Source organism: Schistocerca gregaria, chromosome 1 (genome assembly GCF_023897955.1).
Source record: "Schistocerca gregaria isolate iqSchGreg1 chromosome 1, iqSchGreg1.2, whole genome shotgun sequence".
Lineage (NCBI taxonomy): Eukaryota > Metazoa > Arthropoda > Insecta > Orthoptera > Acrididae > Schistocerca > Schistocerca gregaria.
Genome location: NC_064920.1, coordinates 692,855,025 through 692,882,541, shown reverse-complemented (window position 1 = coordinate 692,882,541; position 27,517 = coordinate 692,855,025). Strand labels below are relative to the sequence as shown.

Here is a 27,517-nt window from a genome sequence, read left to right as displayed (position 1 = left end):
TTTAACATATTTGGACGCCTGCTCTGTTGTTAAAATTCTTCTTCATGTGAACTGCATGACCGACAGGATAAGAAGGAAGATGATTTCCGTTGCGAAGTTATACAGCCATCAGTCTCAGCTTTCAAGAGTCTGTGAATCAGTTGGATCATATGTAAATTCAAATATTTCATCACGTCATTATCGTCGCAGCAGACAACAAAACTTTTTCTCCTCGAAAAAGGACTCAGGTCCCTCTGACGATGTCTGCGAGACTCTTAACATCACATTGTAGTCTCTATCCTAGAAATTCTGCCTTTTCCTTCGCCAGATCAAGATCTCAAATGAGATCACCAACTTCCACTTGACTCAGTCTCTACCGTTTATCATCTTTTTCGTCAAAATCAAACTCATAGAAAATTGAAGATGTTTTAGCTTTACCTTCTTCCACACTTTTGTCATTTTATACTGCAATCTCATAATTATGCGATGGAAAAGGACGAATAGCAGATGGAAGACTAGGGTACAGAACTGTTTTACTCTTTTCTTCACTGACAATCCTACCTTTACAGATGGAGTCAAGCGGAAATAGCGTTATCTGTATGATTTTTAGGCTCCCGCTAAGCCATTTTTATTTTACACCAACCCTCCTAGGGTAATTGAACAAGAGTTGCAACAGGCATGCGAAGTCCATGACGTATCCTGGTCCACTACGATAATACGAAAATGATGCTGATATGCAGTATTTACAACAGGCATCAGACGGTTTCTCTAAAGAAAATGTTATTTTACCACAAATATAACAAAAATTATTCACTGATTTTATGTATTTTCGTGATATTTTGATTTAACACTTCAGAAGCAATAGAAAATCAGAAATTCTGAACTAATGATAACATAACCAACACGAAATTCAGTCACAGGAAGAGTAACAATGTTTACAACCTGAAGTATGCGGAAGTACAGCAAAACGTCATTTAACTAGTGACACAATTCTAACACAATTACCCTTAAATTAAAAATCTACATCAGGAAAAATTGAAATGTCATCGTGTCTCTAAAGCAAGAGCTAATCCTCCATTTTAATGGTGGTCTTGTAATTCAGCAGGTAGAAACACACAAGAACAAACCATTTTAGATCCAAAAAGAAAATTATTATTGGGTAGTGTAATTCTCACTGACTGTGAACGTGAATAAACCGCAACAAAAAGTCAGCTTGTAAATTTAAAAAATGTTGGATTTGTAAACTGGATGTATTAAAGTACTCATAAGCCCAAATATTTTTTACTATCAACAGATCGCTAATATAGCTGAAGGAAGTGATAACTGAGAGAAAAAGGAGGAGTTGAATGAGGATGAAACACGAGATGATTTGTTTGGTAGTCTGGCACTAAGCCTCTTAGCCACCAACACATTTGATAAAAATAAGGCATTAGTTATGAAGTATACTTTGTTATGCACTAAATTAAAACTTTAAAGAACATGTGTAAGAATGCTGCTAAAATCATCGTATGGCAATTGGCATTGATAGTAAAAACGTGCCTTCCCTTTTTTCTTGTACTGGCATCATACACTACTGGCCATTTAAGTTGCTACATCACGAAGAAATGCAGATGATAAAGGGGTATTCATTGGACAAATATATTATACTAGAACTGACATGTTATTACGTTTTCACGCAATTTGGGTGCATAGATCCTGAGAAATCAGTACCCAGAACAACCACCTCTTGCCGTAATAATGACCTTGATACGCCTGGGCATTGAGTAAAACAGAGCTTGGATGACGTGTACAGGTAAAGCTGCCCATGCAGCTTCAACATGATACCACAGTTTTCATCAAGAGTAGTGACTGGCGCATTGTGACGAGCCAGTTGCTCGGCTACCATTGACTAGACGTTTTCAATTGGTGAGAGATCTTGAGAATGTGCTGACCAGGGCAGCAGTCGAACATTTTCTGTATCCAGACAGGCCCGTACAGTACCTGCAAAATGCGGTCGGGCATTATCCTGAAGAAATGTAGGGTTTCGCAGGGATCGAATGAGAGATGTAGCCACGGGTCGTAACACATCTGAAATGTAACGTCTACTGTTTAAAGTGCCGTCAATGCGAACAAGAGGTGACCGAGAAGTGTAACCAATGGCACCCTATACGATCATGCCGGGTGATACGCCAGTACGGCGATGGCGAATACACGCTTCCAACGTGCGTTTACCGCGATGTCGCCAAACACGGATGCGACCATCCTGATGCTGTAAACAGAACCTGGATACATCCGAAAAAATGACGTTTTGCCATTCGTGCACCCAGGTTCGTCGTTGAGTACACTATCGCAGGCGCTCCTGTCTGTGATGCAGCGTCAAGGGTAACCGCAGCCATGGTCTCTGAGCTGATAGTCCATGCTGTTGCAAACGTCGTCGAACTGTTCGTGCAGATGGTTGTTGTCTTGCAAACGCCCCCATCTGTTGACTCAGGGATCGAGACATGGCTGCAGGATCCGTTACAGCCATGCGGATAAGAGGCCTGTCATCTCCACTGCTAGTGATACGAGACCGTTGGGATCGCAAGCGTGATAGGCTACAATCCGACCTTTATCAAAGTCTGAAACGTGATGGTACGCATTTCTCCTCCTTACACGAGGCATCACAACAACGTTTCACCAGGCAACGCCGGTCAACTGTTGTTTGTGTATGAGAAATCGGTTGGGAACTTTCCTCATGTCTGCACGTTGTAGGTGTCGCCACGGGCGCCAACCTTGTGTGAATGCTCTGAAAAGCTAATCATTTGCATATAACAGCATCTTCTTCCTGTCGGTTAAATTTCGCGTCTGTAGCACGTCATCTTCGTGGTGTAGCAATTTTAATGCCCAGTAGTGTATAACAAAACATTGGCAAGGCTTTGAAGGATAGTAGATACTGTGAAACATTAGTGGTTAGACATTTTTTTCTTTCCTAGCGGTTCATCCCACCTAGTGCAGGGCCTATTTTTACAAGTTTTGGAAATTTTTTTGTTCTTTAGTTTTGTTGCCATATATCCGTCATTACACCACAGTCGTCAAGGTAACGCTAGGGAGAGAGTCCTGTGGACCATCTGTGTATGAATCGTGTAAACTTTGTTCGTGTGGTAACGTATTTGATTTGTATCATACCCTCTGAGGCATTTGCCTAATCGAAGATTGGAAACTTCGTGAAAAGAACATCCAGATAGCCAGTGGGCAGTCCTATGGTTGTCAATCCAGAACGCGAATTGGATCTGGCTCAAGCTCGCCACCTTGTCTTGAAGTTAGGGCTTCATGAATTACCCTACACGAGCGGGTTATGGTTTGGATATTACTGATGGCATATCACAGCACAAAATACTCATTTCTCTTGGATAGGATTAATTTGATGGTTTCCATAAACCGCCACTGGGAATTCTGACTTTCAACTTAGCTTTCACAGTCCTCTAATACTGCGTTTCTTCACGTTTAATCCGTCTTTATTAGGGTAATTTCTTGTCTGTCTTCTCCTGTCTGGTCAGTGCAAATTTTTCAATTGATTTTAAACAAACTTCCCGTATCACCTAGAGACCTGAAACTTTCAACATAGGTCTGAATTGGATTACAGAGCAATATTAACTCGCGTTCTTGTATGGTATGTGGCGGATGAAGTCTAGGTGAATACAACTTTAATAGCGTGACCGTGTTTTCACACTCTACTATGACGACCGTTTTACTGTGTAAAACAGAATGAAGTCTCAGGAAGCCTTTACAGATCAAACGCAAATTTAGTGTTGAGGTTAAGGCGTGGGTAAGTGACGGACTGTTCTTGTAGGGAATGGGGATGGCTTTCGGGCGGATATGTTGCAGCCATGTGTTAGGTTTGGAACTGTTCCTGTCTATAGCTCATTATCGGCTGTACAAGAAAGCCACATAAAAACATCGGATACTCTGTTTCGGCTATGTTCTACAAATATTCACGTCACCCGAGATTTACAACAACGCCTAAACTGCTGTCATGACAAGACGACGGTATAACTGCCCGTAAACAATCTGATAACCAAACAATGTTGTATTCACGAAAGCCACTTTGTTACCTGTTGTTGCAACTGAGCAGAATCACAGACTATCATTTCTAGAAAAGAGGTGAGAATTTTTAAATTAAAAAAAGTCTAACACAGATTCTTGCTCGCACCCTCTCTCCTTGTGGATGCTAATGTTTCCAAATAATTATGCCATTTAGAAGATTATAATCTGTCTATTAACACCGCACAAACTGCTCAAGCCGCAGTAAACCCACGATAGGTGAAAATATGGTATCCTGAGCTCTCAGACACTCGGAGTCGGTATCACCGTTGACGACTCTGCTTGCTGAAACTGCGTTTCCAACGGAGCCAACTGGGTGCTCATATAACGTTTCCTATTACGATTTTTCTTTACTTTTAAATTATGGATTTCACATTTTTCTTCAGTAATCTAATTCGCAATTAAGTATGAAAGGTCTCTATAAAAGAAGATGATAAACTGAAAATACATAATACATAAGAGAGGCAACTATTAGAGCAAAATCTACATGGGACTCTGCACACGATGAACCTAGCAAAACTAGAAATTTGTAAATCCAGTATCAGTCAATTACTGTCTACCCCATTCCTATCAAATAAATAGGAACCATTATGAAAATAACAGCACTAGGATGTCACTTCAAATGAAAATACAAATTTGAATCCCTCAGGCTTCTCTGCAGAAATAGCTTTTTTTGGTTTTTAATTAGTTCCTCCGTCGACCTTGCCTGTACCCTCTTGAACCTTGGCAATACTTAAGTAACTTTTACGGATCAGTTGAAACGTAAAATATCTTGCCAATGTGGCCTTCAATAACGATCGACAACTGCCTAATCTCAATTATTCCTTCGTCTGCTTTTAGAAATTAACTTTAGATGGAAGCTCCTTTTGGATTAAGATCAACTTGACAATAAAAAAATCCTTTTCCATTTTCTACATGCAGACCAGACAATTCATAATTCGTTCCAAAATAGCTTTACGGATTTCAGCTACCTACATATTTCGAGCATAAGTAAAACATTTAACTTCCAGTAAAACGATGTTTAGCCCCTCTTTTTCTGGTCTTAAGTTCCGAATGCTGAGAATCATTGAGTAGGACATGGACAGCTAACCACACAGAGTCTCGCCTTCAACCTATTGATCTTCGGTGAGCGTGTCAATTGACCACTCCCTCGCAAACGCCTACCACCGAAGGCCTTCTCTTCTTGAATAGATACTGGCAAACCACACGCGTCAGGAATACACCAGGAACGTTCGATCGCATTCCAAATGGCATGTGGGCCGCGCACAAACGCTTGTGTGCAAGCGGAAAGACACTCTGGTCGCTCGGCTATTTTGGGACTACAGTCCTCTACCTATAAACACTCCGAAATAAGGTACAGTTGTTTTCTTCCGTTCGATAATCTACCCTTTCGAAACTATCCGAAAACAATGTCTACAGTAGCTTTCTTTAGGTCTGTAAACCGAATTCGTTTTGCGTATACAAAAAAATCTCTGGGCTACAATATCACTCAACTGCTCCTAAATATGTTACACATTATCTGTCTCTTTCAATATACTTTAGCACAAATGATCCAAATATGACATTAGTAACAACAAAAGCTTAAGTTATCCTATGTTGTTTTTTTTTTTTTTTTTTTCAGCGGCCACACCATACACAGCGGCGACAGGCAAAACGAATAGCACACGCACAACTGGTGTCGTTAACAGCAATAAAACACATCTCCCATGAATTTGTCGCCGTTCGTTTCATGATGGGCTACCAATTACCAGAGAACCGTGTAAAACACGAACAGTCTACCTTAAATTGGTCCACCACCCCCCTCCTAGTGCCAAAAAAATGAAAGAATTTGACGATGGTGTCTTATGACACCGTTAGCCAGGCAATTATATTAAAGCACACACACCCAATTGACAGTCAGCCAAGTCATTGTTATTGGAGAATCAGCTTATAATCGCCTTGCTGCTCATTTTCGTAAATGTCTGATAAATTTTCTCCAGTTGCTCATCCAGAGTATCATAGACAGGACTAATTATCTAAAGTATTATCTTGCCTCTGTGTGGCTACGATTCACCCCTGACGTCGTTATAAAGTATGACCTTTCGCAGAAGAACTTGTCTTAGAGGATTCTGAAAAGGAAACTGTGTTGGACTTTGAAGTCTCCTGGGTATAGATCGTGTATCATAATTAATGGCGTCAACGCATGCAGCTGAAGGTACAGCACACTAGAATTTAAAAAAGAAACTAGTAAAAATGGGCTCTAGAAACGCATACCTCAAGAGCTATGCGCACTTGCTCCATAGAAGAGATGTGCTTCACAGTAGTGAAGATGAACAAGTGCTCATAGCTCTTAAGGTGTGCATTTCGCAGCACATGTTTACTGGACTTTTTTTGTGGCTATACGAGGTGCATGTGCTAAAAAAAAAAGATTACGAGGAAGTTATTCAACAGTCAGATTTAAATTTGTGTTCTTAAAAATAAAAAAAAATCATACCGTTCGAATCTAGTTATTATTTTGATCTGAATGGTAGAACGAGTATTTGTACGTCCTTCATCAAAAATACAAATCAGTGGAGCAACGACTGAAATGTAATGCATACACAATGCTTTTCGGGGTGAGCTTGAAAAGGAGCAATTGATTTTCATCTACATATCGATGTTAGGCAATGAAAACCTCTAAACTCCAGTTCGTTAAATTTTGCAGAACCGGTTTCTTAAAAAATATATAAAGCGATACAGTACAACACTTATTGCTCCATAGATAGTATTATAACAGGAAAAGCCCAATGCAACACTATACTGCTCCGTTTGTTATACTGTCACAACCCGTATTACCAAATATAGTATTACGTTGCAATAAATGTTACCCTCTGGGAGAATTTAAGTAAACTGACCGTGAGTTACCTAATGGATTAGGATTATCGAACATGAATTTAATATAACAGTAGAAACCAGAAAGCTAAAAATTGAAATTTGGAAAATATCTTAAGTAACCAAGTTTACCTAAAAAAATGGTGGCTAGCCTAATTAGACATAGTAATATCAACATTATTTTTAAAGAATCTGTATTGAATTTTGGTAAATTAAAGCTAGCACTATTTCTTCCCCAGAGAAATGCAATGAAACTCTACTCTAATCAGATAAGTGATACAATGAACACCAGGAGTTATAAATTGTATATGCAAGTTCTCACAGAAACAGTTAACATCTTGTTTCTTCTCAATAGTAATTACTTTGTTATATATGAATTTTGTGATCACCGAAAGTTATGAAAGTAATAATCAAACTACTTAGAAATGTACATGGACTTAGTCCTATTCCAACAGTTACTTTCAAAATAGTACAAATATAATTAAAAGTCACTTACAATAGGATTTTTACACTCATTAAGAAGTAATATCGTGCATTTTCAACTAGAAGAAATGTTGTTTCTATTTTTATGGATAAGGGCAATTACAATAACTTTATTTTCAATAAACAAAATTGTTGGTGGGGGCTCTCAAACTGGCTTTCCATCACACAAAGTACACAAAATTCAAAATTAACTTCAACTGCAGTTAATATATTCATTATTCAAGCAGGTTTATTCATTTTTAGCAACTCAAAATTGGGGTCCCTTAAACTGTCCAATAGCATAAAGCAAACTAAACACACTTTTCTGAGACCATGTGCAAGATGCAAACTTAGGTATTACTCTTTCACAAATTTCACTCACCTTGCAGGACTTTTAAAACTGTTAATGCCGGTGATCTTTTATACAGGTTCTTAAGTATGACTTAAAATGCATTTTGCTCTAACCAACCTCAAAATAGCGTGCTTCCTTTTGTCATTAGCACAACCAGTAATTTTCACTGACAGAATTAAGTGCAGTTAATCTTTGAAGGACAAATACATTGAATTAAAGCAAATCAAACATTATTGAGGTTTTCATAAATGCAATATTAACTACCTCCCTTGATTTCAATGAAACCCACAGTATTTCTATATATCTTTTTGCATTCAGAATTACGCAAATAAATAAATATTCATTTTCATCAGTTTTTAAAACAGACGATTCTCGGATGTCAGTATTTATGTGGAGTGAATCCTAAGAGGTATCGTGAAAGAAACCAAATCAAGGATCGGACACAAGTTTCACATAATTTGCCAGATTATTGCAAATTAAACAACACTTAAATGTACTGGCTCATACTTTGACAATATTCTGGCCTCTTATAACTGCCGAAGTGATTGCGCAATATCGGTGGCGAGTACATAATGGCTACTGGTCTCTCCTCGGGATGTAATTGGCTCTATTATGTTCTTCTTGTCGACGTCATTTCCAACATTAGAGCCTTTTCCATTAATAGAGCCCAATTTTATAGCCGTGCACACATCCGAGGCCTTTCCATATTAATCCAGGTACTGGATGTCACCCTTGGCACTTGCGCAGTTCACTACATTGCTGCTCAGACCAGACTTGTTCAGTAGCTAGCTGCCGAATTACTGGGCTCTCTCACTTGGCGCCCAGACTGAGCGTCACAGCCACCTTTTAGACCGCGCCAACCACTTTTTGACGCGCGCCAACTCACTTCCGTTGCAAATGGGAAATACTGTTGCTTTTCATTTTATACTCTGCAAGTCCCTAGGTATGAACCAGCTTGTACATATCTGTAAACAAATATACTTTTAAAAAATCTTAATATTTAAGTACATAACATGTCAACACAAAAGCCACATAATTATATAACATTTTCCTCCAATTAATACAAAGAAATTAATAGTAAAGAGAAAGCATATTACGCAACTTTCCACTTCATTACAATAGGTCATAGATATTATATAGTGAAAAATACATACTTGACGCTGAACAGAATTAATCAGTACAAATATTTACAGTATTAATTACGGTGTTACAACAGGTAACGTTGCTCCATGTGTTCGGAAATTCCCGTTACAAACTTCTAGGACTTGTAGAGGGGAGTGAGTACATAACATTTTGATTAGGAACCTGTGTCCAGAAACGTACCATTTCCATTCTACGATGGTTTCAATTCAGTTGTTTAACTCATCTAATTCTGCTTAAGGCATTGAATCAGGTGTGACGCAGTAAAATTACTAGGTAACAGTATGAAAGGAAACAACCATTTATCATTTAAGCACATTTGATTGTATTAACATTTAAACATAACGTTCAGTACGTATGGTATGCTGGGTTCTTTTCTGTTTCAGAATAATGTAAACACATAATGTTTAAGGGTTAACACAAATAATTGTGTTTAAGTGATAAATTGATGTTTCGTTTGTTTCCATTCGAATTGTTACCTAATAATTTTACTGTGTCATACCTAATCCAATTCCTCAAGCACGAGTAGATGAGTTTCATATCTGAATTTAAACCGTACTAGAACGGAAACGATTCGCTTCCGGACACATGTTCCTACTTAAAATGTTATGAGCTCTGTCCCCTCTACAAGTCTGAGAAATTTGTAACGGGAATTTCCGAACGCCCTGTATATTAGAATATTAGTTACGTACTGACTGGAGAAATCTACGCACTTTCAAAGCATCAACATATGCCGTCTTTCGGTGGGACACTATATGCTGAAAGTGGAGTCTCTTTTCCGATATACTTGGTATGAGTAGCCCTGATTGTGAGTGACATGCTTCAGTGTTCATCATCTTTCGGATTGTTACGTGAATATCAAAGAGCCACCTAGGATTTGCTCGTTTCTTATGTTTCCAATATGTGCTGCCCACTAGCAGCTGGAGCTAGAACTACGTCATATGTTTCAAATGTTAGCATTTAGATGAGCAAACGTAGGAGCCATTTTGGCAGTGGCTGCATGATTATCTTTGTTTTCAAATTATTATTCAATTCGTCACTATAACGCATGTTTTGTGTATGGATTAGGTGCAAAATCTGTCTTGCTCAATTTCATATCCTGTATTTCGCGATGATAATTAAATTGATGTATTTATTTTCGTCGTTATTATCGTGGTTCCTTTAGAAACCACTGCGACTCTAAGGCAAAATGATTAGCTGTGACAGATTGTTGCATTTCCAGTTTCAGACGATGCACTCTCGCAGAATAAAGAAATATTTTCGGGTGCCTTTTGGAAGTGATTTTTTCAGTTGCCGACTCAGACACTGACAGTAGCAGTGAAAGTGGAGATGTGTTAGCTGAAGACAATGATCTCGACTTAGGGTAGTGTGCTATAACAACAAATAGTATTCCAGGCTAATCAGAAAGTCCTAGACGTCCAAGTACATCATTCGAACCATTAACAAAAATAATGTAAAACTGTTGTTCCCGTTGAGAAACAGACAACAGAAGCAAAAACATCTACTAGTACATGGAGCCTCAAGACACTATGTACACTGTAGCACAAAGAAGGAACCTCACAGAATTAAATGAAGGGGTGCTGTCTGTCAAGTAGCCCTATGCCTATCCATAAAGGAACAGCATTGTATCTTACCACCAATAGTAATGACATTTCATGCACAGTGGCTCCATTTGAAACCACCCATACGTCAATTAACTTGTTTTTCACATTATCCTGTCTTAATGAATGTCTAATAATTTAATAGAAAAAGGATTATTCACAACATTTAATTTTTAATATTTCAGGTCCGAAATACAGAATCTGAAGAAACTGTGCAATATTTAGTGGGCTGCTTACTGTAGCCTTCCTACACAACTTCGAATTTTACATTGTACATTGACATACTTTGCAAGTTGAGCCGTGTTGTCGACGTGGCGCTCTGCCAGCAGTGGTGTGGTGTGTCTGCGCAGGTGACTGGCGCCAGTCGCTGCCGTCTGGCGCCGCGCTGCTGCTGGGGTCTCCGCTGCTGGCGATGCTGGCCGTCCGCTGTCTGCACTGAAACCGCACCATCACCAGCGTTGCGTCACTGCAGGTAATATCATACCCTAGCGGCACAATACAGGCGGCATACACGCAAGTCCATCAGAAGCGAGTAGCTCTCTTACGAAACTCTCTGTGTGAAACACACCTCGCTATGTTCGTCAACGAGTGACATAGCGCCGTAGACATCGAAGAACAAGTTGATGCGGTGTTCCATGATTTCCGAAATGCATTTATTGTAGTTCAGCACAGTCGCTTAGCAAACAAAATACGAACTTAGCGAGTATCAGACCAGCTTAGTGACTGGTTTCAAGACTTCCTGGATAGACAACACACATACAGTAAGAATGCAAAGTCCCGCAACAGTAACATCGAATAATTGTCCTCGGACTTCTAGCCGAATCAATTGATTAAAACGCTACGAGCTTTCGACTTGGCACTCCTTGGTCACTGTCAAATGGAATGACTGTTGATGAGTTGCTAGTGGTTCCTTGCGCCCTCTAACTGCCTGCTATGACGTCACTGATGCTCACGCCAGGAAAAAATTAGAATACCTGGAAAGACGACGTAGATTTTTATACGATGATGCCATATGTCACCTGCGGGATAATAGATGTACTGATTAAGATTTCAACGTCGCCTGCCAACAGATAGGGTAATGGTATAGCAAACAGAAAGCCATCTGTGTCTACCCTCTAACAGGAAATGCTCAGAACCAAAAGGCTCAGTGTGTTGCAGACCTGTGAAGCAAACAGGTAATCATGCCAAGGAGTCACACTCATGCTTACTATAGCCAACTGAGTGAGTCTGAAAGGATTCAAATTGTGGCCTTCCAAATGATGAAATGGTCCTTTCGGAGAATTGCCACGTATGATGGACGTCCTGTGTCAGTTGTGAAACGATGTTGGTATCAGTGGTCACTTGAAAATTCTGACGCCTGTAGACGACATTCTAGACGTCCACGCAGCACGGTCGGTCTCCAGGATTGCCGTATTGTAAGGGAAGCAGTGGCAGATAGTACAGCTACCACAACATTATGTTAGAGAAATTAAAATTCTATGGTATAAATGGAACATCATATGAGTGGTTTAAGTCATATCAGCAGAAAAGGAAGCAAAAAGTCTCTTTATATGCTTCAAGTGATTCAAAGGAGTTTGCCACTTCATCTAACTGGGGTGAAATTACATTAGGTGCTCCACAAGGTTCGATCGTGGGTCCTCTCCTGTTCTTAACATATGTAAATGACTTCCCTTCTTATGTGAAACAAGATGCTGAATTGACACTGTTTGCTGATGATAGAAGCATAATTATTAATACAGTAAAAGAAAGTCCGATAGAAAATTATACACATAAGGTTTTTGGAAAAGCTATTAATTGGTTTTCTGCGAATGGGCTTGCTCTGAACTTTGAAAAAACACAGTACATCCAAAGTATAATTCCTTCAATAAACATAACACATCAAAACAAGTCAGTAGCCAGGTAGAGCATACTAAGTTTTTGGGTGTACATATAGATCAGAATCTGAATTGGAAAATTCATATTTTGTATCTCCTAAAGTGACTAGGTTCAGCAACTTATGCAATCAGAATAATTGCCAATTTTGAGGATGTAAAAATTAGTAAGCTAACATACTTTGCATACTTCCGCTTTCTGATGTCATATGGAATAATATTCTGCGGCAACTCAACACTTAGGCAAAAGGTATTCATTGCTCAAAACAAAGTAGTTAGAATAACGTGTGGGGTTCATAGTCACACATCTTGTAGGCACCTGTTTAAAAGCTTTGGAATTCTCACAACTGCTTCACAGTACATTTACTCAGTAAATAAATTTTTTCTCAACAACAAGGACCAGTTTAAAATCAACAGCGACATTCATGGTTACAATACCAGACAAAAGAAAGACCTACACTATCCATTACTTAACCTATCTATCGCACAGAAAGGGGTAAAATATGCTGCTATATATATATATATTTTATAAATTACCAGATGAAATAAAATGTCTGACAGACAGCAGTAATAATTTCAAAACCAAATTGAAATCATATCTTCTTGACAACACCTTCTATATCATAGATGAATTCTTGAATATGAGTAAATAAATCTGGAGATATAATACACGCATTTTGTGCCATTTAAGGGAATGGGATAGATAATAGAAATATTTAGGTATAACACTATAATTTAAACAAAAAAACTTGTTTCCTGTGCGTATTTCTTGTGCATTTGACACGTTCCACATTATGATGGATTGTCCGTGCTATTGATCAATGGAACACGTAACTAACTAACACAGATAAGAGGGCTTGAGAGCCCAGACGTGTCAACACGAACCGAACTGTTCCGAATTGATTATTAGCAGTGGGACTACGGACTACACACCTCTAGGTCGTCTTCCACTCACACTACAGCATCTACGTGCACAGCTCGTCTGGTGCTGTCAGAGGATCACTTGGAAGATAGAATCGTGCGCCGTAGTATGCAGTGAGGAAAGCAGATTCTCCCTGCAAGCAAGTGATAGTTGTTTGCGCGTATGATGTAGACTCGTTGAGCGCGCAGTGGTCTTAAGCGATGACAGCAGATTCTTCGTGCACGCAAGGACTGCACCTAAATGCACCTGAGCGCTGATTCGTAGAGTGAATTGTCCAAGACACACTGGCCACATCCCAACCCTTATGGCCTGGGGTGCTATAAGCCAGAATACTTGTTCACCTTTGGTGTTTCTAGAGGAGACATTAACCAGCGCTCGGTACGGGCAGAATATTGTTAGACGCGTTATTTTGCCGTTCTTACAACAGGAAGGTGATGTGTTGTCCCACCAGGATAATGCTCCCCCACACATTGGCCGTGAAATTCAACGTTTTCTGCAAAATGCTCAGCAAACTTCCCTGGCCGGCACTATCTTCGGACTTGTCTCCAACTAAGTACGTGTGGGATTTGATGTGACGAGGACGAGAGGTGACTCGTGCGATTCATCAGCCAAAATCTGTTATGGCACTACGCGTGCAGGTCGAAAAGGCGTGGCTTAACGTATCGCATGGCAGTATTCACCATCTGTGCTGGAGACAGTGCCTTCATTGCCCCAGTGAAGGCTACACTACGTTCTATATGGTCGCTTCAGCATGGGTAGCTCAGAGCCGCTTGGAATATTGATCTGTAAATGTAATCATTTCGTGTACTCTATATGCATTGTTGCAACAATACATCTTGAGTGAACTGGAAACCTCTAAAAGATGTATTAATTTTTTTCCAGCAGCGAATATGGGCCTAAGTTGGTTTTTCGTTCGATACGCCCTCTTCGACTTAACAATCACTGGATCCCACGCCGCACTGAGCTGCAGGTCTCATTTTCTATTATGTGTGTTCTCAGGGATTATTTTATTTCAATGGCTTCCTTAATTACACAGTTCCAGAACCAGTTTGTGCGAGTGACGATACAGTTTTCTTAAAATCTGATCTGATGACCGTTTTCTAGAGCATGCTCAGCTAAAGTTGATTTTGCAGTGTAGCGTAGACTCTTAAACGTCTAAGGCTACTTCCTGGGTTGTTGTACAGTGCGCACTGCTTGTCCGATGTCACATTGGCCACACTGAGACGATGCATTGCCCTTCCTCGAAGTCCTCGCCCACCGCAAATGGATAATTTAGCCACAGCGTCTACAGAAAAACTATGTACGTCTGTCTCTACTTACATGCCATCAACCATCGTCACTCGACACAGAAGCGCACTGTGTTACAAACATTGGTGCATCGAGCAAGAACGATCTTAGTCACTGATTACCTGCACCATGAGCTGAACTTCCTACGTAAGGAATAGGTACCCGTGTGTGCGGCGTGGTTGTACCCTGTGATGAACGTTGCAATAACTGTTCACCTCTAAACTCAGCGCAGTTTATAAATGATGTTATCTCAAGCAAGCGTAGCAGTAAGACCATCGCCATGAAGCAGGAAAAGAAATTTGCTTCTTGCGTTCTGTCGCTCCATGGCGGGCAAGATACGCTGCCTGCTAAAAAGACACAATACAAATCGACCTTCAGGTCTCCGTCAAAAGTACCAGTTAAAGACGCAGTAGGCCTCATAACGCCTGGCGTCTACAACACACCTTGCGAGTGTTTCCAACCTTACGTCGGTCAAACAGTTCACACGGTAGACCAACGCATGACGAAGCGTGAGAGGTTTTATCGCCTATGCTACCCCGAAAAATCTGCAGCAGCTGAACATGAGCTAACCTCTGTTGTGGCTTGCTCTAATGGCGTCTCGGATTGTGTAGTTGAAGTAGCCATCGAAATAAAAATCACCAATAACACCCTTAATAGAGAAGGTGGGCTACAGCTCAGCGCGGAGTGGGATTCAGCGATCGTGAATTTGAAGATGGCGCCTCGAACGTGATGCCTACGATGCACCTATACGGCAGTGTCCTGAACACCAGTGACGTCATACCCGTCCGCTAGAGCTTATGAGAGTGTATCAGCGACCCATCAACAGCCATACCACCTAACAATGGCCAAGGAGTGCTTGGCCGAAAGCTCATACATTTTAACCACTTGACGCGCACCGAAATCAGGCAACATTTTATTCAGGTCTGAACGTGTCCTCTTAATGGGATGAAATCGACAGTTGTAAAAGTATTTTCGAGACTGCCACAAGGAAATGGTACAGGGTCGTTACTGTTTACAATGTACACCGCAGGAAAAGAAAAATGCAACATCCACAAGAACTGTGTTCAGTGGCACCAGGGTATAATGTTTGTATACTGAAAGGTTGTCGTGTTAGTGGTTCATATGTCACTGTCATCGACGGTCAGATAACGCTCAGGACACTTGCCTGCGCGCCCTCTGTTTTTTCTCTGCAAACAGTAACTGTCCTGAGCTTAGAGGTGAACAGCGATCGCAACATTAATTCTATAGTGCACTCGTGCTCATAAATTAAGGATAATGCTGATAAACGGTGAAACAACGCTCTGGTGGGCGGTTTGCGGGTTTAAATCACCTTGGGGCATAACCATGCGGTGCATTTGACATGCGCTGGCAGCAGTCCACATACGCAGAGGTGCGTTGGTGCATGTCAGAGTACGGTGCAGCGAGTAAGTGTGCAGACGTTTTCAGATGTGCTAATGGTGACTGTGTGTTGAAAATGGCTCAAAGAACACATATTGATGACGTTATGAGGGGTAGAATACTAGAGCGACTGGAGGTTGGTCAAACACAGCAGGTCGTAGCACGGGCCCTCCGTGTGCCACAAAGTGTGATCTCAAGATTGTGGCAACGATTCCAGCAGACAGGAAACGTTTCCAGGCGCTACAGTGCGGGACGTCCACAGTGTACAACGGCACACGAAGACCGATATCTCACCATCAGTGCCCACAGATGGCCATGGAGTAATGCAGGTAGACTTGCTCGAGACCTTACTACAGCCACTGGAACAGTTGTCTCCAGACACACAGTCAACAGACGACTGAACAGACATGGTTTATTCGTCCAAAGACCTGCAAGGTCCTTTCTCCTGACCCCTGGTCACAGGAGAACCCGTAAAGCCTGCTGTCAAGAACATAGTACAGGTCATTGGAACAGTGGTCCCATGTTATGTTCACGGACGAGTCCAGGTATAGTCTGAACAGTGATTCTCGCAAGGTTTTAATCTGACGTTAATCAGGGACCAGATACCAACCCCTTAATGTCCTGGAAAGGGACCTGTATAGAGGACTTGGTTTGATGGTGTAGGGTGGGATTATGATTGGTGCACGTACACCCCTGCATGTCTTTGACAGAGGAACTGTAACAGGTCAGGTGTATTGGAACGTCATTTTGCACCAGTATGTCCGCCTTTTCAGGGATGCGGTGGGTCCCACCTTCCTCCTGATAGATTATAACGCACGGTCCCACCGAGCTGCCATCGTGGAGGAGTACCTTGAAACAGAAGATATCAGGCCAGAGGAGTGGCCTGCCTGTTCTCCAGACCTAAACCCCATCGAGTACGTCTGGGATGCTCTAGGCCGGCGTATCGCTGCACGTCTTCAAACCCCTACGACACTTCAGGAGCGCCGACAGGCACTGGTGCAAGCACGGGAGGCTATACCCCAGCTGCTCGACCACCTGCTTCAGAGTATGCCAACCCGTTGTGCGGCCTGTGAACGTGTGCATGATGATCATATTCCATATTGATGTCTGGGTACATGCGCAGGAAACAATGGCGTTTTGTAGCACATGTGTTTCTGGACGGTTTTCTCAACTTACCACCAATACCGTGGACTTACAGATCTGTGTCGTGTGTGTTCCCTATGTGCCTATGCTATTAGCTCCAGTTCTGTGTAGTGCCACGTTGTGTGGCACCACATTCTGCAGTTATTCTTAATTTATGAACATGAGTGTACAACCATACCCAGCCGACGAGTACGTATTCCCGTTGAACAACGGCAGCCATTTGGAACTGGTCGTATGGACACGTCGACGGACTCCTGTAAATGTTGGGCACAATGTATGTGGGTTGCCGCTGCTTTCAGCAGTGGCTGGTGGAAAATTTGCACATCTGTTGCGCAGCTTCTGGACGTCCCGGTAGTACAAACGGGCATCAAGATCGACGCTTTGTTCGTTCAGCGTAGTCCGGCCGAACATCATTCAGGGAAGAAATTCGGGTACATATTACACCCGCTGTTTCACCGAGTACCATTTAAACCGCCTGCTTGCAGCAAGACTGAGATTACACGTGCCTCTCGACAGACAGCCACCGACACCTCGACACCGCCAAGCACGGATGCTCCGGTATCGTGAAAACGTCACTTGGACATTGCAGTGGCGCTTTGACGTCTTCTGTGAAGAATTTTCTGTCAGTGAGTGAATGATGGACGTACACGTGTACGGCGTAGACCTGGTGAGCGGCCTGCAGTAGAGTGCATGCGCCCACAGCACGCAGCCCCCAGCCTATTCTTTATGGTGAATTAAAACACTAGCTCACATTTTATGTTTTTTCAGGGTAAAGTAACCAGTTCCCGCAACATATCACAGATTGTTATGTCCGATCTTCTGCCATTTCTTCGTCAGGAACGTGATGCGCTTTTTCAGCAGGACAACGCACGACAACACACGGCTCCTGCTACGCAATGTACTGTTCGTGGTATACAACAAATTCCCTTGCCAGAAAGAGCACTAGATATCTCGCCAATTGAACGATTATGGGACATGGTGAGTTGGGAACTTACTTGTCCTCCAGATCCGGCATAACCACTGCCGAACTGCAAATAATGGCGATAGATGCTTGGGAAAATCTATCGTAAGATGCCATCCTGCACCTCTATGATCATCTGTCTTGCCGCCAGAGGGGCTACACTTCGTATTGATGCCACAATTTACTGTTGATATGTGCGTTTTATTTGGTCTGAAGTAGTTGTCAAGCACTTCTACAAAGACGAACTACCTGCCACATCACTTGTTAGTAGAATGAGATTGTTGCATTTTTTTTCTCAAAAGTGTAAAAGCCTGCAGTTAGTTGCGTGTCTTCCTCGTTTGATATGTTAGCTTTCTCATATCCATTACTCCCTCATCCATGGGACAAGGCAGACAATGCCATTCTCTGCAGGAAGACTGCATCGCTAGTAGAATGCAGAAAAATACAGGAAGACCTGCAGAGGATGAACGACTGATGCAGGGATTGCCATTTGGCCTTGAACGTAAATAAATGTAACGTATTATACATTAATAGGCGAAGAAGTCCATTACAGTCGGAACACACAACTGGCGACAAATAAGTGGAAACATTAACAACTGTAAAATACCTGTGACTAATAGTCCAGAGTGTGATGATCACTTAGCAGAAATTTTAGAAAAACAGATACCAGTTTAAGCTCCATTCGTGGGATCTTTAAGAAATGTAATTCATCCACGAGATAAGTGGGTAATACAACACTCATTCTATTTATTCTTGACTACTGATCATCTTATTAGGTGGGATTAATAGAAGAGAGAGAGTAGATCCAACGAGTCGCGTCAGATTTCGACGCTAGTTCCCCTTTAGTAAGCGTAAGAGCTTTAGGAAGATGCTCAACAACCTCCTGTGTCAGACGCTACAAGAGGAGCGTTTTGCATCACGGAGAGGTTTACTGTTGAAACTCCGACAGCATGTGTTCCGAGTATAGTCGTGCAACACATTACTTCTATGCACATACACTGATCAGCCAGAACATTGTAACCATCATACCTAATAGTTCGTATGTCCGTCTTTGGCACGGATGACAGCGGCGACACGTCGTGGCATGGAAGCATAGAGGCCTTGGTACGTCGCTTCAGGGAGTTGGCACCACATCTGCACATACAAGTGACCTATTTTTCGTAAATTCCGGGGAGGGTGCGATGAAATCTGTCGCCACATTCAATCACATCCTCGATGTGTTCGATCGAGTTCTGATCTGGCGAGTTGAGGGGGGGGGGGGGGGGGGGGACCAGCAAATCAATTTGAACTCACCACTGTGTTCCTCGAACCACTCCATCACACTCCTGGCCTTGTAAAATGGCGCATTATCTTCTTGAAAAATGCCACTGTCGTCGAGAAATACGGTCGTCATTAAGGAGTGTACATGATCTGCAACCAGTGTAAGATAATCTTTGGCCGTCATGGTGCCTTTCACGTCTTCGACTGGATCCATGAATGCCCACGCAAATGTTCCTCAGAGCATAAGGGAGACGCCACCAGCTTGCCTCCGTCCCGCAGCATAGGTGTCAAGGGGCTGTTCCCCTGGAAGACGACGGATTCGTGCCCTCCAATCGGCATGATGAAGAAAGTATGGAATTCATCAGACCATGCAACGGTCTGTCACTGCGCTAACGTCCAGTGCCGTTGGTCATGTGCCCATTTCAGTCGTAGTTAACGATGTCGTGCTGTTAACATTGGCAATTGAATGGTCGCCGGCTGCGAAGGCCCATCTTTAGGAGTGTTCGGTGCACTGTAAGCCCCCGGTAGCTGAGTGGTCGGCGCGACAGAATGTCAATCCTAAGGGCCCGGGTTCGATTCCCGGCTGGGTCGATGCCGGCCGCGGTGGTCTCGCGGTTCTAGGCGCGCAGTCCGGAACCGTGAGACTGCTACGGTCGCAGGTTCGAATCCTGCCTCGGGCATGGTTGTGTGTGATGTCCTTAGGTTAGTTAGGTTTAAAGGTCGGCTCTCAGCCGCGGCAGCGTGCGGACGGCCCCGCGCGCCGGCCCCGTGCTCCGCTGCAGGTTTGTTTACTTCCGCGTCGTAGCTTTAAGGCTTGTGTCCGTCCACCGTGAACAACATGTCGAGCGCTTACCGCCGTGCGACCCTTAAAGTTTCCTTCCCAGCTGAACATGCGCGACCTCGTGCACATGAAGTTGAAACGTTCCTACGTGAAGAAGTTCGTTTAGATCCTAACCACGTTATCGGAATCCATTTTTCGATCACGAGCAGTGTCGTTCGTATTAAAATGACAAACACCGAGGTGTGTGAAGATGTTATTCGCCGCCATACCAATGGACTTAAGTTCAAATACTCTGATGGTCACGTCGGAGCAGTAACACTTGAAATCGCAGAGTACGGTCAATGCACGATTAGGGTGTTTGAAGTACCATTTGAAGTGCCGAAGGACGTAGTTGTCTCTGCGTTACAACCATACGGTAACGTCATCGGTTACGTAGAGGAAAAATGGCAAACCTTCACGACCTACCATGTCCTTAATGGTGTGCGTCAGGTAAAATTTGAACTGAAAAAACATATACCATCATACCTGACAATTGGCGGTGTGCGAGCCATTGTCGTGTACAACGGCCACCCCTGAACATGTGCGGGTTGTGGACAAGAAGGCCACCTCAGATCCGCCTGCATGCGACGCCGCCTGATCCAAACGCCGGTCGGAGAGGAAGCGTCCCCAGCGGTGATCACTCAGATCCCCGTCACATATGCCAAGGTTGCCCAGGAAGGTAGCACCTCTATACAGGGTCTTCCTGCTCTGTTGACGTCGTCTGATCAGGCAGATGCAACCGCTACTGAGATTCCTTCTGAGGTGCCACAGACGCCAGATCCTGACCTGCCACATCATCGCAGCACTGTGACTGAAAATGCTGCTGAGATGGAACTTGATCCGGAAGTGGTACCTACTTCTGCTTTCCTTCAGACTGGTCCGGACTCAGAAGAAGGCCACCCGCAATCAGACTCGGAACGACCTGTTCGAAAACAAGGGTCGACACGAAAGAGAAAGAAACGTAGCCGTACACCCCCTGATGAATCCATTCTATGGATGGATGCCAGAGATGCAGAACCGAAGATGGACGACAAACCGCTCTATGATGTCCAAAAGTCTGATGCGAACGACCCGCCACAGGCGACCACTGGAAACGATCACCTCTCCTTACTGGCGCCGTCGCCCCCACAAGTCGACGTTGAAGAAAGTCTATAAGCTGAGCCGAAAACTACGTCTCCTCTCCACATGGATGATGTAAACAGTCGGTACCCTACCGCAGTATCAGTCTCCTGGGCAGACGACGTGGATATCGAAGGGACTGGGATGAACGGTGCTGATGATTGGGCGCCCCCAAACTCTCCACAATAGCAACCTCTTCAGCGGACCGGCAAGATCGACGACTGGCGCCGTCGCCCCCACAAGTCGACGTTGCTCCTGAAGAAGCAGCCCCACCTGTGCATGTGGGACTCCAACACCAGCATTTTCGTGTCGCAACGATTAACCTCGCGACCATTCGTGCGCCCCTCAAACTAGCGCTGCTCCGCGATACGATTTATGATGCCGACATTGATATTGCGCTTTTTCAGGAAGTGCATGTCGCCGATTTTTCACCACCACATGGCTTCACGGCGCATCTTTCTCCCACTTCGGACACCGGTAGTGGTGTTGCCATCATCTTACGAGAAGGTCTTCCTGCCGAAGATGTCCTATACCTCCCCAACGGCAGAGGTATGGCCCTTACTCTCTTTGGTGTACGCATCGTCAACATTTATGCGCCGTCGGGCCCCAGCTACCGTCGTGACCGCAATGCCTTCTTCGCAGATGAAGTTACACCCCTTTTATGGGACCACACGATGACTGGGTCATGGGTGGAGACTTCAACTGCACCCAGTGACCTCAGGATCAATTGCCGCGTCACTCACCATGCGCAGCTCTGGAAACAGTCGTGACGCGGCTACAATTTGTCGACACGTGGAGACATGTTCACGGTGATCGTTTGGGCTTTACCTACTACACTGCGCACTCCTCTAGCCGACTGGATCGCATCTACATCTCGCGATCCCTAATTCAACACACACGACAGGCTCAAATCTGGCCTGTTGCTTTCTCAGATCATGAGGCTTACTTCTGTGACGTTGTTCTCACAAGACAGGCAGAATGGCACGGACGTGGTTTATGGAAACTGAACACGGCACTTCTTAATTCACCTGACTGTCGACTTCTAATAGAAGACACTTGGATCACATGTAATAGACGCCGTCCCACGTATCAGTCTACCATATCCTGGTGGATCCAGTGTGCAAAACCTGCTCTTCGAAAAACTTTGATCCGATATGGCAAAGATGTTGTGTCGCCTGGAGGAAGAGCACTATGGACTTTTACTACAGGATCCTACGAGAATGTTCCACGATGCCAGCCTCCCCTGAGCGCCATACAAGGATGAACCATGCTAAGGCCCAAATCTCCAATCTCATGCGAAGGCATTTGGAAGGAGCGATAGTACGATCTCGTACTGCTGATCGCATGCCTCATGAACATCCATCTATGTACCATATCATCCAAGAACGCCAACATCGTCGCCGAAAATTTATTCCCGTCCTAACAGACCAAGAAGGGCGTCGCTACGTAACCCAATCTGCAATAGGGAATGTGCTTCACGCCCACTACCAGCAGCTCTACGCCGCAATTCCACATTCCCCAGAGTTGATCGAGGAAGTCTCACAGCTCAACTTCGGTGGTCTCCCAGGAGATGCGGCGATTGACTTGGTGTCAGTGGTGACTGATGATAAAGTCCGCGATGCGATCCGAGCAGGAACCATCAATCGCTCCCCAGGACCCGACGGTCTTCCCCTCGAGTTTTATCGCACCTTCCGTGATTTGTTAGAGTCCACCTTCACCTCCATATGTCGGGAACTGATGTCTCCGGAAGTACCTGTGCCGGACTCTTTCATGGAAAGAATTATTATTCCTGTACATAAACCGCATGATGGCAACAATATCAGTGATTATCGGCCCCTCAACCTCCTTAACAGCGATATGAAAATCTTCACTCGCCTTTTGGCGGCACGACTTAAAACGGTTGCCCGATATGTTGTGTCGCCAGACCAAGCATTTTTGGGAGGGGATAATAATATCCGCACGGCTTTATGCCGCTACAGGGATATGATCGCCGTTACCCAGGCACAACGCCTCTCTGGGGCACTTGCGTCTTTGGACTTTAGTCAAGCTTTTGATAGGGTTGACCATTCGTTCCTTACGGCCGTTCTCCACCATATGGGTTTCCCAGTCGCCGTTATCACGGTAGTGATGCGACTTCTGAGGGGTGCCTCTTCCAGGATTATGTACAATGGCAGACTCACTCCTCCGATAAAAATAGGTCGATCCGTACGTCAAGGTTGCCCTCTATCAGCGATTTTGTACGCCGTTTCCTTGGAATCCTTGCTATGTGGGCTCAGACAACGTTTGGTAGAGTTGTCCATAGATCGATACCGATTCTGTTGCACGGCCTATGCTGACAATGTAGTCATCTGTTTACGTAGTGCCGACGAAGTTCGATCTTTTTTGACGTGGGTAGTGACTTATGGTGAGGCGTCGGGTAGCTCTTTAAACGTACGTAAGTCACAAGTTATGTTCATTGGCACGGGACTCCCTGTGGAGTGTGTTACACCTCTCACCACCGTTGATACCATTCGCTGTTTGGGAATAGACTTTTCATCTAATCTCCGGCGTTCAGCCGTCATCAACTGCAGGCGCCTCCTTTTAATGATCAGAGCAGGTCTTATAGACCATCGCCTTCGATCCCTAGATATTCTCCAACGAGCTCGATATGTCAGTATATATATCGCATCCCGAGTTCCCCATGTAGCACAAGTCCTACCTTTCCCGCTTACTGTGGCACGTCGCATGTTGGCAGCGATGGCCTCTTTCGTCAGCTCTGGGCTGTTGTTCAAAGTTAACTATGCAACCCTTACTCTTCCCCGTGAACGAGGTGGAATAGGTGCCGGATAGAGCTCGCGCCCTATTTGTCAGCTCCCAGATGACGGTATGGACACGATGCCCAACGAGCCTCACTGGTCTCCTCCTGACGGCATATACGCCGGTCTCACTGTCGGCCCCAGTGATGATCTCGGACGTTCCGGTCCAGTTCCATTATATACGATACTTCTTTCTTGAACTCAGTTATCTACGCCTCACCTTGCCAAGACAGCTTTTACTCAAGACAAAGACAGTATACAATGACCTCCAATTAGGTCGTCCACCTAACCCGATTGAACAAAAGTTGCCCCAGGTAGACTGGCGTCATGTATGGCGCGCGGTTTTCGCCCGTTACCTTGACACGAATGTTCAATCTGTCTGGTACCTAACTGTCAATGGTAAGCAAATCAATCAATCTCGCCTTCATCGTATCCACCTCGCACAATCACCTCTCTGTTCCACGTGTGGAGTCCCAGACAATGATGAACATCGGTTTGTTTGCGGACCGGCGGCGGAGGTTTGGCACTTGATTCGTCTTATTGTCGCTTTCCTAACGCGGGACATTCCGGATCGGATTACTCCCTTTCATTATTATTTCCGGGTCGTGAATATTTTCCTCGGACAAAGACCAACGCTGTGAATTGGATTCGCGGACATGCCATTCACTACCTATTTGGACAATCTGTAGACTCTGTACTCGATTTTTGGACATACCTCAATGACCGTCATTATGTCGTTGTCCGTCACCCAAATTACAGACAATTTTTCTCGAACTTCCTTGGGAGTGCTTTCCACGACCCGCCTCGCAGCTGGAATGTGTTAAGCCAAGAGAGAAGAACGTTTCCTGTTTGAACCAATGAACATTTCTGAACAATTGAACAGAACACATCAATTTCGAGAAGACGTGACTCAACATATTACCAGCGCGGCGCAGAAGGCCTCTGATCAATTACACAACAAAACTAAACAAAAACAAAAAAATAGTAACATAACAACAATAAAAATAAAAATAAAATTCAGAAAAAAGAAGATTTTGTTTTGTTTGTAAGGATAGCCCTAACCTTGATTTCCTATATTTACCCTGGTAGATAGGCAGCTCTCTGGGGTAGGTTTAGTCAAGAGCCAACGCCTGAAGTGGACCAGATATTTTATTTATTTATTTTTTTGTTATAGGATGAAAAGTGGCGGTGGCACTTGGTTCTTTTTTTAGTTCCATTTTATTAAAGGGTTAACTAATGTAAAAAAGAAAAAAAGAAAAAATAAACAAAAACACAACAAAAAATTAAAAGAAAAAATATAAAAAAAAATTAAAAAAGGAAAAACACGCGAAAAAGGAAAAAAGGTAAAAAAATGAAATAAAAAAACAAAAAGAGGGGTATGATTCCTGCTTCGAAATAAAAAGAGGTCGGCGCGACAGAATGTCAATCGTAAGGGCCCGGGTTCGATTCCCGGCTGGGTCGAAGATTTTCTTCGCTCAGGGACTGTGTGTTGTGTTGTCCTAATCATCATCATTTCATCTCCATCGACGCACAAGTCGCCGAAGACAGTCTGCTTTCCGCAGCGCTGCGGCGAGGACGTCTTGTTTACGTCCCGTCCGCGCGGTCGCGAGTGCCCGTAGTTGTTTACTACTGCGTTGTCGCTAGTTTAGAGTCCATCACTACCGACGCAACACGGCACATTCATACAGACAAACCACCATCAAGATCAGTTTTCAACCCGATCATGCACGACCGCGAGCTTTTGATGTGGAACGTTTCCTACGTGACGACGTTAAAATTGACCCGCGAGACATAATTGGTATCCATCTCTCTATCACGAGCAGTGTTGTCTACGTCAAGCTAGTAAGTGACGAGGTGTGCAACAGAATCGTGAGCGCACATGCGAGCGGTCTTAAATTCAAACATTCTGATGGCCATATTGGGGCGGTCTCTATCGATTACGCGGGGCTTGGCCTACGTACGATACGCGTCTTCGAACACCCTTTTGAAGTACCACCGGACGTAGTCACCGCGGCTTTCCAGCCCTACCCCAGAGTGATCAGCCTTATGGCCGAAAAATGGACCACCTTTACAACGTACCCCGTTCTTAACGGGGTACGACAGATTAAAATTGAATTGACCAAACATGTTCCGTCATATCTTGTCATCGGCGGATGTAGGGCGATCATTATGTATGACGGTCAGCCACGCACTTGCTCTGGTTGTGGCCAAGTAGGGCACGTCCGTTCGGATTGTCTCCGACGACGCCTTACTCAAATCCCGACAGGTGAATCTATGACTCCTTCTACGGTGACGACCCTTCCTCTCAATTACGCCGAAGTCACAAGGGCAGCAACCCTTACCGATGCTGACGACATTAGTCCGATAGCCGCCCCCGATGGCGAGAACATAATGGGTTCTGCAGTACAGGATCCGGCCTCTACAACGGCACCCCCACCTGAAGATAATCACCGACCGACCTTGCAAGAAGGCGTGGATGCCAGGATGGACATTGACCCACGGGTTGTGCCGACAGCGGCTTTTCTTCCAGACACCGGAGCAGCTGAAGAAATCCACCCACATTCAGATACTGAAGCACACGTCCGTAAACAGCGTTCCCCGCGAAAACACAAGAGACGGCGGCGTGCTCCATCGGACGAGTGTTTGCAGCGATCGTCTGACATGGACTGTGGAAATTCCGACGACGGTACCGGCGGTACAGAGGCCGCTGTAACTTCAAACTCAACAGACCGCCGTGGTGATGGCTTCAGCCCCTCCGACCCCACAGAACAGCAGGATCACAAGCAGACAGCCGCTGCCGATTCCCAGCCAGAAGAGCCGATGGAGTCAGCTCCGAGTGCCGCAGCAGCCACTAACAGCCACCAACAGCCGATGGTATTTCATGGCGACTGGGCAGACGACTGTGAGGCACACTCCTTGCCCATCGTGTCGGACGACACGGGGGGAAATTTATCCCACCAGTGCTGTCCCTTTCCCGCCATCAGTTAGAGTGACGAGACAGCCTTACTGATGGCCAACACGGATTCTGTGGATAGACCTCAAACTTATCGCATTGCAACTATAAACATCAACACTATACGGGCGCGCGCTAAGTTATCCTTGCTTCAGGATATGTTGAACTCTGCTTCCATCGACATAGCCCTTCTCCAGGAAGTGTACATCGACGACTTCCCAGGCATGTACGGTTACCATGCTTGCGTCTCTCCAGCTTCCCCAACAGGCAGCGGTGTCGCTGTACTTCTTCGGGATGGGATAGTGGCGGACGATATCCTGCTTCTGCCTGGGGCAAGAGGAATGGCACTCACAGTACTGGGTGTCCGCCTCATCAATATCTACGCAACTTCCGGGACGGACAAACGTCACGAACGTTCACGATTCTTTGCGGAAGACGTCGCCCCCCTCTTCCAAGGCCCCCACGACCATCTGTTGTTTGGAGGTGACTACAATTGCGTACTGGCACCCAGAGACCAACTCCCACGACATAATCCGTGTCCGGAA

The 27,517-nt window shown here is 44.3% G+C and overlaps 1 protein-coding gene across 1 annotated transcript in view; it reads left to right on the top strand.

Moving 5' to 3' along the window:
- LOC126302399 (lachesin-like) overlaps nt 1-27,517 on the top strand; it is a 1,147,869-nt gene that overhangs the window by 1,081,080 nt on the left and 39,272 nt on the right. The window contains exon 9 of the mRNA XM_049991738.1: nt 10,794-10,915. Within this exon, the coding sequence (XP_049847695.1) occupies nt 10,794-10,882 (89 nt within the window). The 3' untranslated portion in view covers nt 10,883-10,915. The remainder of the gene's footprint in view (nt 1-10,793; nt 10,916-27,517) is intronic.